The sequence below is a fragment of the Poecilia mexicana genome, unplaced genomic scaffold (genome assembly GCF_051168715.1).
Source record: "Poecilia mexicana isolate PSO_F unplaced genomic scaffold, ASM5116871v1 scaffold_17, whole genome shotgun sequence".
In the NCBI taxonomy this organism is placed as follows: Eukaryota; Metazoa; Chordata; class Actinopteri; order Cyprinodontiformes; family Poeciliidae; genus Poecilia; species Poecilia mexicana.
The window spans coordinates 16,342,921-16,360,869 of record NW_028263386.1 but is presented as its reverse complement, the minus strand read 5'-3'; the positions used below and the strand labels follow the sequence as shown (position 1 = coordinate 16,360,869).

Below are 17,949 nucleotides of genomic sequence, written 5' to 3'. Positions count from 1 at the left end.
ACTGCTGTAACTTCAGCAACTCCTACATTTCTCTTTAACTTTTTAGGACACAAAAGGACGAGAAAAGCCTTAGTTAGCAATATCATTTAATCTTTCCCCCTCAGAATCACTGTTGCACATAAGTTACATTTTTTTTTCAATTTCACAGGTTCTTTTTTCCTTTCTTCAAACTTCCAGTTTGAGCTCCCTCTCGTATCAAACAAACACAAAAAAAAAAAAAGAAAGCAGATTGTATTATACAAAAATGCAAACCAATTTTCACACAGTGAATTCTCTTACAAAGTCATAAAATGGCGTATTAATGGCTACATCCACATTGGAGGAAGATAATTCTAGACATTCCTTAATGGAGTATAATATACATATAAAAACCTTTTTTTTTTTTTCTTTTTCTTGCTGAAATCAAACCTGTACCTTAATTTAAGAGATATTTTACAAGGGAGTAATAATATAAAAATCCATTTGTGAATTTCCTCAGAAAGTCTGAGAATAAAATGTGAGCCTCAAACAGCAGTAACAGAGGTCAGTGGTCAAGGGTGTGGGTGGTTGTTTTTATCATCAAAAGGGTGTAGGCAGCAGTTTCACTCAAAACAAAACACACAAGATTGAAATAAACATCTTTGCCATTTACTATAAAGAAAACTTCCCTCATACAATCACTGCACAAACGCTCTGCTAAGTGGATAGGTGTGTTAGGCTCATTCAGACCTGCGGTGACCCATCAAGCAGAACAAGCTTTTTGGTAGTTTTGGCTTACTCAAACTTAGAGCTCGTTGGTACGACTCTAAATTGTGATGTGTTTGGGTTTTTGTTTTTTTCTCAGATCTAACGCTCCTTGAACAAATAATGTAAAAAGAGCATTTCAGAGGAAATGAAAGCTAAGAAACTTCCTGGTTATTGTCACTGGAGCGGTAGTGGGGCGAGGGGGAGAGAAGACCCAGACCTGTTCTAAAATCTCAACACTACGACCAGGTACAGCACAATTAAAGGGGAGTAACCGAAACAAAAAAAAAAAAACATAAGGAAATAAAAAATAAAAAAAAAAACAAAGAAAAATGAGGGTACGTTTCCTACAATACAATCTAGCACACACGAAAAAACATCTCCATATAAATTTTTCCAAAGTTACAGATTTTTGTCTTCTTCGGAAGCATATTCTATAAAGAACAACTTTGTTTGAACACAAAAAGATTTAAGTGAACACACGTCAATGCACACAGAGGTCCTTCGTCTGGAAAAGGATAAAGTCTGTGTTGGCAACCAGTGGACAGAAAAACAAATTAAAAAAAAAAAGAAAAACAAAAAAAAGAACAACATTTAGCTGATTCTAAGTAGAGATCATTTAATATAAATGCTGAGCAAGTAGAGTAAGAGGTGGCACATTAATAGTGCTTTAGTATATTAATGTATGTATACATACTCATATGCATAAGTGAGCTGTGTACCTAAACAATAAATGTAGCAAGGAGCAGCCTGAGGCTTCCAAGTGTGGATGGAGAGAAAACAAAATTGCTATCTTTGTGCTGACAAATTGAAAGAGGCGCCCTACAACACCTGATGTTTATGCCTTGAACTGAATTCATCAGTGATCAGGGATTTGTCCGTCAGTTTCTAAGCAAAATGAGGGCTCAATACAACAACTTGGCCCAGAGCAACTCTTTATCTTTTTTTTTTTTTTTAACCGTTCGAGCACATGAACTCATGCTAATTGTTTACAGAAGGCAGAGAGCTCCGTGTTGAGAATCAGTGGTAAACAGTTCATCTGTTAAAGAAAAGAGCTATCGCAGTAGTAACGGTGGTGATGAAGACAGCAAGGGATGGTAGAACCAATATTAAATTGACTTTTTGGTCAGTGGTAAATGCACTTGAGGACAGTTCGGAAGAAGAAGCAGATTTGTCTCTTCAGTAACTGACGCTGCTGTTCTTCAAGCTGTAAACAGGTTTTTGCAATCCATTGTTGAGCCTCAACAACAGGAAGATTTCCCAGGATTAGCAGAAAATGCAAATATTCTAAAGAAAGGAGGACACGTTTTCAGCAATGCTTCATAAAGTTTTCGGGGGAGGTGAGGGGGGGTAAACTGCACCGCCCAAAATTGTAACAATGTAAAGCAAACAATCAAAATTAAGCAAAAAAAAAAAAAAAAAAAAGGGAAGGCAACTTCATAGAAGTTATGAGAACAAGTGACAAGATAATCCCAATGGGGAGGCCTCTGTGTGGCCAGAAGAGAAACTCTGGTGAGGGAAATGCTTTTGATTTTTTATTATTATTATTAGCCTTAATACTAGAAAAATGTCATTTTATTATGAGCCAGGCCTAGCTGTGCTCAGAAACGCAGGCGAAAGGCGCTGAACGTAAACCGCATCAAGGTCACACCGCAACCAAGAGAAGCACCGAATATTTCCCTTATCGAAAAAGAAATCTCATCATCAACACAACTGCAATCTTTAAAACAGAATGCTTTCATTAAATAGATACTGCTTTCAAGTATGAAATAGAAAAATTATGTCGTTCATAAAATAATAAAAATTATACTTCCCGAAGAAATGCATTTCTACAAAAAAAAAAAAAAAAAAGCACCCGACGTGTCCATTTTGGCCAAATAACGGGTGAAATTTATGTGTTTTCCCTCCACAGACGTCTGCGTCTGGCCAGCCTCTCGTTACGATTTTGGGGGTGAGCGCCGAGCCACACGTTAGCTCTTTCCTATATTAAAGTCACATTACAAGCTCCTTGAAATGTATGTGATGTAAAAGTGCTTTCTCACTTGTGCACCTCTGCATGTAACCGTTCAAACTACAAGTACGGCCCTACAGGCAAACGACCTGCTTTTTTTTTTTTTTTTTTTTCTGGGGGGAGTGAGGGGATATTAAGTTTAATTCTGCTTTTATGGCGTTTTATCAATTTTAATAAATATACACATGCTGTCATCATCACCACCATTTATTTTTCCTGATGTATAAATTTTGAGCCTTGTTAATCAAATACCAGTACAAAAAAAAAAAAAAAGAAAAAAAAAAGAAAGAAATAACACACAAGAAATGTTATTATATGCTCTGGTTTCCAGGCAAGGAAAGTCATAAAAAAGCTCATTCACAGAACAAAAAGAAAGAAAATCATCACGGCAGATACTGCTCATCTTCTAAATAGAATGGGTGTATGTGTGCCTGTGCATGCTTTTCAAATGAGCATCTTGTATGCGTTTGTTTGTGTGTGTGGTGTGTGTGTAAGTGTGTGTACATAAGTGTGTGTTCCTATGAGCAGGAGTGGACAACGCCATTCTTCTGCATCTCTGAACCAGCAACAACTGGATCAGAACACATGCTCAATCCAGCCGTCTTATTGGTCAGCGACAGCATGGACCCGCCCACTGCATTTTCTTGCAGACTGCTGGAGCCGTTGGACACTTCGCTGAATGAGAAGTGGAGAAAGAGAGCTGTATAAGCACATATAAGAACAAAAGACAGAAAAAATGCAAGAAAAAAAAAAGACATATTAAAAGACACCAATTTCTGCTACATATGCATGTCATGGTGTCTTTATTTCCTGGCTGCCATAACTTCACAACAAAATGATTCCAATACATAGCAGCAGAGGGAAACAATTTAATGAATTACCTCCAAAACCTGAAAGGGGAGGCTGAACAGAAACTGCAGCGACTTAATATAAGAATGTAGAATTTGGCCATCTGATAAAAAATGAATGTCTCCTACAAAGTTGAGCTAAGGTTATACTCACCCGAGAGCCAGAGACATTTCTTCCAGCTGGTTCTCGTGCTCTGGTTGTCCATTCTCTGCAGGCTGCATTTTGTACTGTTGAACATCATGAGCTACTTGGTTTTCCTGCTATGGAGAGAAACATAAATAAATACGAAAAAAAAAAAAAAATCCCATCGGTAGAGGTGTCAAATAATGTAAGGCTTGTCAAGCATCTGTACTAAGGTATTAATTTTTCTGACAATTTCTTACTTTTACTCCTTATATCTTAAGACAAATATTTGTGCTTTCCACTCCCTGGATTACTTTCATGGTGTGTGTGTGTGTGTGTGGGGGGGGGAAGGAGTGAAGCCATTTTAAAATGTCCACCTCATGGACAGAAAGTTTGTCAAAGTGGTGGTAACGCAACAGTCAGATGCCAAAAATACCAAAAACAGAAGAAAAACACATTTGTGTGTGAGAAAAACATGAATGAAGTAACATTGCAAAATAAAGGAAAAACTAATTCTGAGGCTTTCCGCATCAACGGCCTTATTTAAAGGATAAGACTGCGGATATATCGGCTCGTACGTTTCCAGGTCGTCTGCTCAACAAACGAACGATTTGTGGCAAAAGCACCGTTTTATCAACCATGAGTTTCTGGCATTCAAGAACTTGCCATCAAACCTTCTAAAACACAAAAAGGTAAGCTTGTATGTTTGGGTGTTATTTAGTAGTAGTCATCTGTGTTGTAAGACATTTTGTATGACGAAAACTTTTTTAGTATTTTAGACTTAATTGAAGGTCATTTTGTATTACTGAAAGTAAAATTACTTTCTTTTTGTTCTTGGGTCCAAAATTTGTACTTTTATACCTTTACTTAAGAAAAGGGGTTCAATCTGTCATTTTACCAGTTTTTTCATACAACTATTTGTACTTCTACTTCAGGAGAGAACATCAATACTTTGAACACATCTGCCTGTCAGCTATATTAGAAACCAGTCATACACGGATACAGAAAGTTTCCTACCAAAGCCATCTCTCGGGTCCTCTTGCCAATTTCTCTCTCCACCTGGTGGAGCTCCAAGCTTAACTGCTCATTGGAGACAGCTGGCACACCGGCACCCCCTACTGGCCATTTAGGCTGCGGTTGCTGTGGAACCACTGCCGCTGGGCCCTGGCTGGGTTGCACAGGCTGGATGACCAATGCGCTGGCCTCCCTCTGCAGGAGCAAAGAGTTACTGGCGGCCTGCAGCATTGAGACAAAGTAAAGAGTGTGGAAACAAGAAAATGTGGGCAAAAAATAAAAATGCCATAAGATATATAAATCTAAACATTTTCATAACTTGATTTCATCAGAACCGAAAAGCTTTTCATTCTTCTTTTTTTTCCACTTTAAAAGCACCACATTACTCTAGCTTAGCTTCAGATCCATCCTACATACCTCTATGTTGTGCATCTGAGTCTGTTGAGTGATCTGCTGATTGACCTGCTGCAGCTCAATCTTTAACTGTTCTCTATCTGGGGTTGTCATGGGAAGGCTGTGAAAATACAATGAACTGGTTTAACAACATTTCAACGTCTCAAGCTTACTTAAAGGCACTCATAAGACTTATTAAATCACATCAAAATAACTGGAAAATCAACAGAGGTGTTTGGGGGGAACAAGGGCTCACCGCTCAAAGTGTCCCTGAGAGGAGGAGGCAGTGTGGTGGGAGGGGTATGAAGCTCCAGCCCATGCTCCATGACTTCCATATGAGTAATCTACAGCAGGAAGATGACAGATATTAACGAACATCAGTCGATATCGCTGATATACCGGCTCATACATTAATTCAGAGATTAATTGAATTCGTGTACCCGATAGACAAAAGATGAATCCCATACAATAAAAATAAAAATGAATCAGTTAAGAAAAACAATTTTAGTGACTTTTCAGGGTTTAGTTGGAAATCCTAATTTAAATCTTACCAGGCATGGTCATGTGTTTAGAGTTGGGGTTCTGAAGAGTGGAAGCCATAGCTTGCACTGGGCCAGTGGTCTGATAGCCAGTCTTTGAAGTGCGGGAGATGGCGCCAAAGCGTGACACAGTGGGCTGGGGGCCAAAAGGTATAATAGGGTCATCATCTTTCACTTCTGTTCCCCTGCGAGGGGCCTCCAATGATGGCTCCCTCTGACCTTTATCGTCCACATTCTGACAGAAACAAAGAGGAGACGGGAAGAAGAGATCATGAGATCATTATATGGAGCAAAACAAAGTCCATCGACATTAGAGCTTGAATTAACGGTTGCTGAGTATAAACCAAATTAATGTGTCAAAAAGAAAACTTGTTCCACATTTCCCACTCCCAGCAGAAATAAATAGGGGTCACTCATCTGAACTTACCATCATCTCCATGGTACCAGGAGCCATAAGGTTCTTAGGTTTGGCATCCTTTGAGTTAATATAAGAGCCAATAGTTTCGCAGGACCAGGGCGAGTACTGCCCCGCGTAGTCGGGCTCTCTGCATTTCATCGTTTTGGAGCTCTCGTCGCCATACTGCACGCAAGAAAACAAGGTTATTAAAAACAGATTCTATACTGTCTAACAATGAGCTCTCGAACATTTTGACTCAATAAACATGAGTGCTTTTTGGAAGTAAACAGCACAATGTGAAAGTAGAAAATTTATACTGTGCTAACCTCAGGGGGGTAGTCGCTGGGGAAGGGATGTGAAAGAGTGGGGGAGGCAGCAAATGGTGGAGGAGAGATCACCTTCCTTTCTGCCAGCTGAGATAACAGTTCCTGCCGTCGTCGGTGGAGATAGTCCAGGCTGGGCTGTGAACCGCTGTATTGTGACCCCTTATGAACCAACACATACAAAAATACCACTAGTCAACTCCAGACGGCCTAAACCACCTGCATTCAAAACAAGAAATATTCACAGCTGACATACCCTGACGTAGGTCCTCATAGGTGGAGGCTGGGAACCCGGAGGATAGTAGCCGTCTGGGGCGTATCTGTCCCGGGAACTCGCTTCTTGGTGGTAGAGAGAGTTGGCCTGCCCCGCTGAGGGGGGCGGGACATCGAGGGGATCCCTCTGAGACGGATAAGGCTGAGGGGGCGGGGGAGGGACGTTGTAGGTACTGTGGTGACCTCTGTCATAGTGAGATGGGTGGGAGTAGGGAAAAGGTGGGCCAGAGTGCTGGGAGGGGTAGGGGCGGTCCGGAGCGCTGTAGCCGCTGTAAGGGTCATGGTAAGGGGGTCCTGACTCACTCGGCGGAGGGGGGTTACGGATGTATTCCCGGACATACTGTGTTGGCTGTTGGTAGGGATAACCTGAGCAAACACACAAAAAACGTCAAGAATTTATTTTAAGATCACAAAATATAGATTTTTATCATCCTGGTTTAGGTAAAACACCATCATGCTTTCCTGATCATTTCTTCCACAGTTTACAGAACGGTAGTTGTCAAGGGTCTATAAAGATAAAATTCATGTGATATTCTTGAATAAGTCAAATACTTCTACAATATTAGGTGAAATATACAAAGGAGCTAATTATATTGTTTTATTCCCATTTTAGTTTGTTTAAAATGTGGAATCAATTTATACTTCTTTGTAGCTTTTCTGGCCCATGCAGCAAATGAGAACTTAACACTCAACAAAGACTCAGTTGTTTCTCTTTATTGTTCTGTTGCTTTAAATTGACAGATTTCCTTGGGAAGTAAAACAAAAACCACACATTTGTCTTTGATAAGATTATTTGAATGCCTTTTTAAACCTACCTCCTGGGTACTGTGGCGGCTCATACTGAGAGGCAGGTGGGGGACGAATGTCATATACGTCACGGGGTTGTGGTTGAGAATAAACTGGAGAGCCCCTGGCGACCCCGGGGATATGCTTGACCCCTGTGAGGTGATCTGCTGGTATCCTGGGGTGAGCCATTGCATGAGGTGGCAGTGGTATACTGCTTTTAGACATGGGGTCCAGGCTAAAGGAATGAAGCATTTCAGCTTTACACAGTGCACCCCATGTTCTTCTTTGGTTACAACATACCCAACGAATCTGTACATACACAGAAATCAGTGTAACTAAACGGTGCCGGTCAGTTTTTAGGCACTTACACATCTGGTGGCGATCCAGGAATACTTGGACTTCCTCCGTCCAGCTTGGCAGGTTTAGACAGCAACTCATATGGGACTGTGTCGGTGCCGCGGGCGACTAATTGGGGCAAGTTCGGCGCGACGCTGCCATTGGTGACTGGCGAATGCTTTCGGGTCACAGTTACATCAGGAGTAAGGCCGTCGTCTGGAAACACCACTCCTGAGCGACCCGCCATGCGCTTATTCATCTTACGATACCTGGTGAACAATAAAAGGCTTTGCAAAAGACCAAACAAAATGCTGAAGAGATAGTGGACAAAGGTTTAACATATTTACACTTACTTCTCTAGTTCTTCCTGAGAGTGGGCAAAGGTACAGCTGGCGCCACGAGGACAGCCGCCTTTCTGCTTCATGTCACGACACATGTATGTTTTATATTTGCTGTGCTGAGGAGGCTGAAGAGAACAAGACAACATAACCTTTGTGTTGATGGAACAACAAGTAAATACTTGTTGTCTGAAGACCTTTTGACATATTAAAAAGGCAAAACTTTCAATGTACAAGGAAACGCATTCGGTTTTTCGGTCAAGTCTATTTGAAGACTATTTGGAGAAAGGCTAAAATTAATCAATAAAATTAGGACAGACCAAAAGGATATCAAAATATTTACTGACCACCACAGATTTAATGCAGATCAGCATTTTTTTTAGGTTTACTTGAGTCTTTAAAATAATTAGAAAACACTAACCTGTTGAGGATCAGCTCCTTTTTTGCTGTGGTTTTGAATGAAATCAACCAGGCCATGGACCACTGTTTTCACTGCTACCAACCCCTTCTCAAGCTGCTCCCATGTTGGTGGAGGAGCATCTGAAAAATTGGACATAGAAAAAAAAAAGAGAGAGAAAGAAAATGAGAAAATTCATAAAGTCATTATTTAGATTTAGACAAAACTACACATTATTTGTACGGGTTCTTAAAGAACTTAACTGACGACCACTTCATAATAACTTTCACACTAAAGTCAGTCAGTTTTTTTGTCTATGATGTGTTAAACAGTTAAGTGCAAAGAGTTGCAAGAAGCCATTTAAAATGAAACTGAAAAAGCTGAAAAAAGCAAGAGAAGTTTAGCAGGTAAGTTTTGCACAGATACTCTGTTTTACCTTTCTGTGATTTAAACTTACACTGGCTACGATACTTCTACAGTTTTAGTAATGCCAACAATGCCAATGACAAGTACGGGATGCAAAATACAATAAAAAAATATCCATAACCAACTTCTCTGTTTCATAATAAAAAGACTAAAACGTGGTCTTACGTCACATCTCTTCCTAATTCAATTAACAGAAAAAAAAAACATTTTAAATGCTGTTTTTATATTTGATGTTACTGTCTTTGGAACAAAATCAGAGCATTTGAAACACAAAAAAACCATGACAAAATTCTGATTGGTGCGTCTTTATTCATCCAACTTGCAAGTTTCTAAAAGCAAGACAGTTGATGTTCGCGTGCTTCTTACCGGGACTGGGATCGATGTTTGCCAGCAGCTCTAAGTGGGGTCGTAGTCTGTTGAGGTTGGCTGGGTCCCCAGTCCTTTGCAGTGCAATTGTCAGCTCCTGCACACTTTGAGCAAAAGATGCCGGGGTCTGCAGCTGCAACGGAAGAAAAGACACAGAAAATAATGGCTTGCAGAAATCTCTTAATAACTGGGCTACTGTGACTACTTGAGTCAAAACTATGAATGTAGAAAATAACTGCTTTGTCACATACCTTATCTATGATAGACTGCATATGTGACTTGTGTGACTGATCTCCATACAACAGAGAAGACCACTGGTCAGGCGCGATGCGCAACCCCCCCTCCATGGCGATCTGAACAATCTGAGAGTCATGCTCCCGCCGCAGAGCCTCGTACGTACGAAACTCCTCTTTCAGCTGCATGAGAGATGAGTCTTCATCCCGTTTGGTAACCTTAAATCACAGAAGAGGGAGACTATTTTAACGTCCTACATTCAACACAGTATTTTCTAAATAAATCACAGATTGCTAAACTCTTATTTCTGCGTAGACCATGTTACAGATATGTTGAGTGAACCAATCCCATTAAGCAGCACTAGTGTAACTCTTGTTGATGTACCTTGAAGCAGGAAGCTCTGTAAAGCAGCTGTACCACATGGCCTATGCTGGTTTTCGAGGCCTGAGGAAAGCGTGGTTCAAGCCTTTGGACTACAAAAAGAACCAAGACTTTTCTGGACAAAGCCGAACCATCTTCCAAAGCGAGGAGAACCAACTTCAGGGCTTCCTCCTGCATTGCTGGTGTCGGAGAAGAGACAACGGTGATCATTTCTGAGTAACAGTGGATTTTCAAAGGCTTCTGAAATTTTAATTAAACACAAGCAGAATAATTTACTGTCTGTGTGGCGGTGTCACTTGACATGTAACAGACACCTACCTGGGCCTAGAAACTGACAGCCCCGTGCACGAACAGCGGCCCACAGATTAGAGGACAGCTGCTGGGGATTCTGGTGCTGCAAGATGAGTTCGGTGACAGTTCGCTCGCCAAGAGAGCGCGCCGCTCTCATGGCTCTGACCCGTCCCTCCTCCTCCACCAGCTGGCAGTGGACCAGAGTTACCAATTTCCTCTGCATGGGTCGACTCAGCATGCTTTGGGCTGTGCTGCTCAGACCCACACCTGGAAAGATATTTAATCATACATTACTTACAAACCATTCGCCTCTAGAATCTCCAAATCTCCTAATTTTAATCATGGTACACAGCGATTTTCTCAGAACATGATATACCATATAGTACTCTTAATAGGCTACATAAAAATACTTATCTGTCAAATGACATTAACCTCTAAACCTGTGATTCCCTCATTACGGCGTCTTTCACAATTTCTCCTCAGCAACAATCTCACTGGTTATTTCTGAGATTCATAACTGCTGTGTGTTACAAAATATTGATGAATAATTTTGTTTCATTCGGATACTTTATAATCATAAGTTATAATGCAAAAAGTTAATTTTACTTTTGTTACAGAGGTTTTTTTACTATTCCAAGTGTGTCCAATCGTTCAATGTGCAGTTATTTCTCAATCTCATGTTAAATATTAACTTGGCCGAGTTTCTAAATGTTTTTAAAGAAAAACATTACACTAAGGCTTGCATAAAAGCAGCCATTACATATTTTTTTAACCTGTTTAAGATGTTATTTGTGTAAATTATCTGTACACGTTAAATACAGGGATATTCCCATAAATCTGTAATTAGAAGGCAAATGAGGCAGAAAGTTTAAAATATTTTTACAGAAACACAAAACTTTACTTTTTTTTAGGTTCTCTGTATAATTCCCCATTAAACAGAAAAGCTAACATTTTGAACAAACTGTTATTTTCAGTATGAAACAGAAACATTTCAAAATGTAGATTTCTGTGTTTTACACCTGAACATAAAAGAGTTTACAATTTTGGCTGAAAAGTAGGTTATGCTGAATGAAGGCATCAAACAATAAGTTGGGTACCTCGGGTGTTGCTGAGGGGTTTGAGGTAGAGGGCCAGCTCCTCCACACAGTGTCTAGCCACCTCATAGTTCTGAGTGTCCTCTGGACTTGTGATCAAGGCAACCGGCTGAGCCTTGGGAACCTGGAGGGGAAAATAAAAGAGCAAAATTTGGTCACTATGTAGTGTGTTATATGTGTTTTGCACGGAAAATGTACTTACAGAGCACAAAACTATTATTTATCGAAACATTTTAAAACAAAGAAAAGACAGACCTAATTGTATGTCTGTACAAGCGAAGGTTTGCATCCTTATAGTAATAGTGGAATAAATATACTTCAGAAGCATTTAACTTATTACACCAATCCTGATCGATCTTATAGTTTTGCTGTCCTGATAACTAAACTATGCTCTAACATCTATTTAGCTTAACATACAAATATTAATGCAAATGATATTAATGACGACCAACAAAACGGTTACCCCAACGTTTCTGATCTATGACTGAGATCATGATGGTTTATTAAAATATTCATTTTTGCAAAAAATGTGATAGTAAAATTTGTAAATCTCACGTTAATTGCATAAATCTGCTGAGTATAATCCTTACTACTAAAGTAGTAAGGATTATAGTAGTACTAAAGTAGAACATGAAAGCTGCCTTTGTTATCATCTGAAATTATGTTTCTGAAGTCAGGTGTCCATTAATTATATACATTTTATCTTCTATTATTTTAAAGTCTAATGGTAAAATGTGCTTCTTTTACACACCACCTCTAATAAACCACTGTCGAGTTTGGGAAGAATACAATTAATTAATAATATAATGCAATCCTCCATCCCTGGCACCTTAAACCCAGCAGGCTGAAGACCTACTTACTGAAGGTCATAACATTTGTCTGTTGCCACGGTCGCAAAACACTTTCCGACCAAGCCTTGTTCCCACATCAGTGTGATATGTGACATGAACAAGGCAGCAAGGTGGTTAGAGATTGAACCACCACTGCTGTTCCTCTGTCCAACGGGTAGAGTTGAGTTGATGAGAAGATGTGAAGTGAGCAGAACCAGAAGTAGAGCTCCTCTCCAACTACACTGTTGTCACTCGTCTGATTCCACAATGCTGAGTTCACAACAGCCTGAGCAAACATCAACAAGGCACTAAACCAACTTTGTTTGCTGTGTTTGAACAACCAAAGAGGAAAAACGCGAGCTCCACAGAGACATTCTTCTTTCCTTGATAGATAACTATATGGAGCAAACTGTGGTATGTGTTTGTACATTTTGTAACATGTTTAAAGGTTTTTTTTGCTTAGCTGGTACAGATCATATAATTTAAATAATTTAAAGATAAAAGACCAGAAGTTCATATACCATAATTATCATAAAAGTAAGTTAAAGTGATGATAGAGCATAAGATTATTGTTTTGTGCAGATTGGAAGAAGAAAGCCTCATTCAAAAAAACAAAAAAAAACAACAAAAAAAACACCCGTTAGATGGAAAAGTCAGACTGAAACAACAATCATCAGTCATCAGACAGACAGATCTTCAATGTTGAGTCATATGAACTGAAATAACAGACTGTGTACTACAATTACATTCATCTAAATTCTAAAGTAAATAACCCAATTTATCCACTAAATATTTTCATCGACATTCGTTTTTCACAAAGCGGGTCACAGCTCACCACTCAGAATAATACATTTAAACAATACTCATTTGAGAAAACACTGCTTCGTCTGCCAGTGCATCTGTTGATATTTGTCAAGATGGTTGTTTTTAAGTGAAAGAAGAAGAAAATAATAAAAGCTTTAGCTACCCTGTTAAAACATTCCTTTTACATTGCAACACAACATCAAACGACCACAAGGAACCAGAGAGCTAGAAAAACATCCTAACTATTACAAAGTCCAGTCCAAGGTTTTCTCAAGTCATGCAACACAAAAACTCAGGTTTGTTGAACTTGCTTCACAGAATACATTTCAGGAAGATGTTTTAGCTTTACCTTAGGCAACTGCAGCTTAACTGTGAATCCCAGCTTGAATTAATCCATGTAATAATTGCTCATACTTGGATAAATACTATTGTGTTTTTATGCCCAGTACTGTTACTGCGGGGGAGGAGGTAGGTTTAATCCATCTGTTTTGTGTGATAATTGCTTAAACATGAGAGAACTGTCACTGTTTCGGTTTCTATTTTCTTACAGTTTTAACAACTAATTTAACACAGACAGTTAAAATGTATACGTTTTTTTTTTTTTAAATTGAGTAGCTGTAATATCTCATGAGGTAATGTCTAATTAAAATGAAAGCAAGGCAAAAATGGAAACAAAGATTAAAACGCTAGACACGAGACAGTCTTGTATAATTTCTGGCACTAAAGTTTAATTACAGAGACTGTAATTTGTTTTTGCTTTGTGTTCTGGTGGGAGGGAACAGATTGTTTTAATCAGTCCATTGTATGCATATTATTTTAAAAGACAAGACGGTGACTGTACTGAGGTTAGCATTTTATGATCTCTTCAGTCCCAATCCTGAAAACCATATAAGACAAGACAAGAAATGTGTCTTAATAGCTCAATAGGTGACCAAATTCACTATGTGAAATTTGCCCATTATATTTTTAAACAATATGCTGTACAAAAATGTTACATTTTATGTAGCCCTGACACGTTATAGAAAGGGAAGCCGATCATCTATTTTGCTGATTATACATGAACTAAGCAAATTTCAACAAAATTGGTTTACTGACGTTATAGTCACACCAACTTATGGCTATAATGTCCTAACAAGTTACCATCATTCATTCGGAATCTATTTTGCAACATTAAAACATGACTATCGATTGCTTCAACTTTGGAAAGTACACACACTGGATCCTATTACTAAAATGTAATTTATACAAGTTTTACATGGACTTATGTCAAAGCATATTTATTAACTGAGAAGGAGAAGAAAATGTACAAGGAACTTCTGTACATATGTAACATTATTTAGTCAGTCTGGTGTCATATGGCGTAGCATCAGCACACACCATCACCTAGACTGCATCTGACAAAACATCAGTTTTACGATTGATGCACTGAGAGTTTCCATTACGGCACTACCGACGCCATCAGCTGTGCCTCAAGGAAGAAAAAAAACACACACAAAAAAACGCTGTGCCTCACCCTGCTGATTAAACATTGCCTCACAGAAATACAGCTCTACACATTGTCCCAGCACTCAGTAAACCAATAAAATACAGTTCATTGCTTAATGAGGTTGGTGTGACACATTAAAGGAATCCCTTTAATGTGTTGTCTTAAGCTGTTCTGCAACCCCAATATTACCTTTAGGTCCATGCATTGAGAGGATCTTTGCACAGACAATGTGAACTGCTGCACTTGTTTGGTAATGAATGACAAATCCAACACAGGCTCATGTCTTACCTGGCCTCCCACCAGCTGCAACAGGGCTGTGTTCACAGGTAACTGTTCGATGTCTGTGCTGATGGCCGTCTGGTCAAAGGGACAGGCCTTGCGGTGCAACTTGTTCAGGCACATCTTGCACACAGTATGTCCACAGCCCAAGCTGATGGGCCGGCGAACAGTCTCTTCAAAGGTCTGTGTGCAGATTGGGCACAGCAGAAACTCTGTCCATTGTGGCGCTTGCACAGGCATGGTTATATGTTGGTGGGATGGGTGTGTATATATAAATGTAAGTAAGAATTAACACAAAGGAAAAAAAAATATAATAATTATATATATATAGATATATGGAAGATTCCACTGGAATCAAGATTTGTTTTTTTCCGAACTAAATCGTTCTTAAATGTCCTCACACATTGTGGATGGTGGATCACATCTCGTGATGAATACTGCAGGAGAGAAAAAAAGAAAAGAGGAAATTGTTAAGATCTTCAGTAAATTAAACGATTTAGCAAACATGTCAAAATGTTGTGACAATTCAATCAACTCAACTCTTTCCAAGCCTACAAAAAAAAGGCATGTTATGCATTTCACTGCAGGCGTGTTTTTAATTCCTATTCATCGCATAACCAAGGCTTATTGCTGCAGTTTTAGTTTAACAAAACTAAATAGTCTAAAAGCTAACGTTTTCAAGTACCTTTATTCCAAAAAGAAACTGATGTATAATGAGCACACACTATGCAGTTTGTATTTAAAGTTGTACACATAAATAAACTTCAGAATTTATTTGTTTTTACACTGGAAAAAATATGCAAGTTGAATGTCTTTATTCCATGGCAGAATATCCTTTGTTGTTGTTTATAATGGTGAAAATGTCATTGTATATCAGTTATCACTAGCTTTTGGTGAAATAAGAATTCTATAACTAATCAAATTTACAGATGTTTATTCTAGCCACTAAACTGGTAAAACATCCACTGGCTAAACAAAGTATTCTTTTTTTTTTTTTTTAGATTCTGGGTCACAATCTCCGTTTCACATTTAAATTAAAGGCCATAAATTATTCTTGAAATTAAGCTTTTAGTTTGTTTTAAATCAGCAGATTATGCTGGTATATTCTTCAAATCTTCTTTTTTTGTTCGTGCAGATGAAATCGTTTGTCTTCACAGACAACACTTTTGAGCAATTTGCTAACATCTCTGATCATATGTATCTGAAAACAATCTAAACAAGTAGGTTTACGATTTTACCGTCGTATAATATAGTAAAATTACATTTTCTCTGGCGTACACAGCTCACCCATTACAAACCAAATATTAAATATAAGAAGACATGCTTAAAATCCACAACCGAAGTGAACGAGAAAAACAACAGCTGTGGGGCCTGCAAACAGGAGCCTGTAACTACTATGACTATGGACAAAGGATACCGAGCTAGCCGTCACCGAAGTCCCTAAAGCAAGATGCCAAATTTCGCCTTTAGGAAGTCGTAACACTACGACTTCAATGTTGAGAGTTTGTGTAATTTATTCGATGAGCATGACACATAAGGTTTTTGTGTTTTGTTGTAAATGATTCTGTGTATGTGACAAACTAAGCGATTCGCTGGCTAACTACTAGCGAAGTAGGCTATGGGAGGCTAGTTGGCTAGCTTAGCTAAAAAGTAAACGGCGTTAGTTCAAAGCAATCGATTTAACTGTTTTAGGCATGGGTTTATTTGGCTATAACGTAGTTATTATCCTCAGTGTCACTGTAGATTTCAAATTCAAATTCTGTCGAGAACTCTAGTTGCTATATATATCTTTGGTCAAGAAAACGATAGGTAGCAGATGAGTGGTAGACTATCGCTTGACTTGCTGTGATATTATGTAACGCTAGCATCTGGCACTAGCAAACAAACATTTAATGTAAATGTATTTGTGTACATAATGGGCACCCATTTCAATACAATATGAAATAATATTTGAAGTTCTCGTTATTGACATGCGTTAATCCAGTCTTAGAGATACTTAATTGAACGCTTCTTGTAAAAAGAAACACCAAGGGCTAACAGGCTAACGAACAAATGTTAGCAACTCCTCCCTTTAGCTAAATCTTTATGTCTGCTACTAACCATCGCTATGCGTCATTAACTTGACTAAACTAACACTATGGCCACTAATGTTACTTTCACGTGATAATAAAATGATAATTATCGTTACTACTCACTTATTCCAAATGACTTGGAAGTATTTCATCTTTCTTTACAAAACTGTTGCGATATTTTCCTGCCATGTCGACTCTGCAGCTTCGCTGCTGCCGATGTTTCGGGGAGGTGCACTGTCAACAGTCCTGCTAGCCGGTTAGAGCTAGCTGGGCCCGGACGTGTTTACGTGCGTGTGCTTGTGCGCGCGCAACCATGTCTAAATAGCGCCCTCTGTTGACATTGGACGACATGCACAACAAAAAACTGAGACATGGTGGTTCGTTTTAAATTGTCTTTGTGGCATTCGACAAAGACAGTTATTTTTTATTTTTTTTTTTTTTGTAATTTTCAAGGAACTTCAGAAAATTAAACTTTGTGAGTCACATTTTACAATAGTGAAATACAAAGATCTGGTCATTTTCAGGTGGGCTGCATGTTGCACAGTTACTGTTGCTTTGCAACAAGAAGGTCAAAGTTTCAAATCTCAGCCTTAAGGTCTATTTGTATGGAATATGTGTATCGTGTGTGGGGTCTCTCTGGGTACTCTGGATTCCTCCCACTGTTAAGGTAATTAGTGTCTCTAAACTGCCCTTAAATATGATTGTGAGAATGCATGGTTGTCTGTGCACTACTGCCCTCTGACAATCTGCTCAGGGTGTATCCCGTCTGTCGCCCAGTGACAGCTGAAGACAGGCACCAGCAACAATTATTGTTAATGACAAAAGAGCTGAGAAAATAAGATCAATTGCACAAGAACAACAAAGATGTGTGGATCTGTAAAGGAATAAAGTTGTTTTGCAGTGCCATATTGAATAGAGTTGTTAAGGTGACACTCAGGTAGCACTAATATGGTTTTATATTGAAAAAGAATGCCTAAGTGGGATGTTTTCTTTGAGAGTTTTGTTTCTTTGAGGAAGTCAAAATGATTTGCACTATATGCCCTGTCAATGTTCGAGAAATGTTGGTGTGGTGCATGAGATATGCCTTTCTTGTGTGCTTGTGTGACGAGTTTAATGTGTTAATTTAATGTTTTTCATCTTATAAATAAAAAGCTTTTTAGTTAATGTAACCAATACAATGTAGT

At 38.8% G+C, this 17,949-nt stretch overlaps 1 protein-coding gene across 3 annotated transcripts; it reads right to left on the bottom strand.

Annotated features, from left to right (window-relative positions):
• Window positions 1-69: 69 nt before the first annotated feature.
• rc3h1b (ring finger and CCCH-type domains 1b) lies at window positions 70-17,704 on the bottom strand. Of its 3 annotated transcripts, none has more exons than XM_015000107.2 (20): window positions 16,889-17,704; window positions 14,703-15,130; window positions 11,298-11,418; window positions 10,228-10,467; window positions 9,913-10,088; window positions 9,546-9,746; window positions 9,295-9,427; window positions 8,527-8,645; window positions 8,121-8,233; window positions 7,800-8,036; window positions 7,461-7,666; window positions 6,629-7,011; window positions 6,376-6,534; window positions 6,080-6,232; window positions 5,665-5,887; window positions 5,370-5,457; window positions 5,138-5,234; window positions 4,724-4,942; window positions 3,737-3,840; window positions 70-3,409 (listed from the first exon to the last, which is right to left on the bottom strand). In XM_015000107.2, exons 2-20 carry the CDS (start codon window positions 14,931-14,933, stop codon window positions 3,253-3,255), a joined length of 3,360 nt encoding a protein of 1,119 aa, XP_014855593.2. In that variant the 5' UTR covers window positions 14,934-15,130; window positions 16,889-17,704; the 3' UTR covers window positions 70-3,252. The 3 variants fall into 3 exon arrangements, with proteins under 3 accessions (XP_014855593.2, XP_014855594.2, XP_014855592.2); XM_015000108.2 differs by having other exon boundaries at window positions 3,737-3,843; window positions 4,724-4,915; window positions 16,889-17,702; XM_015000106.2 differs by having other exon boundaries at window positions 3,737-3,843; window positions 16,889-17,701.
• Window positions 17,705-17,949: the final 245 nt, after the last annotated feature.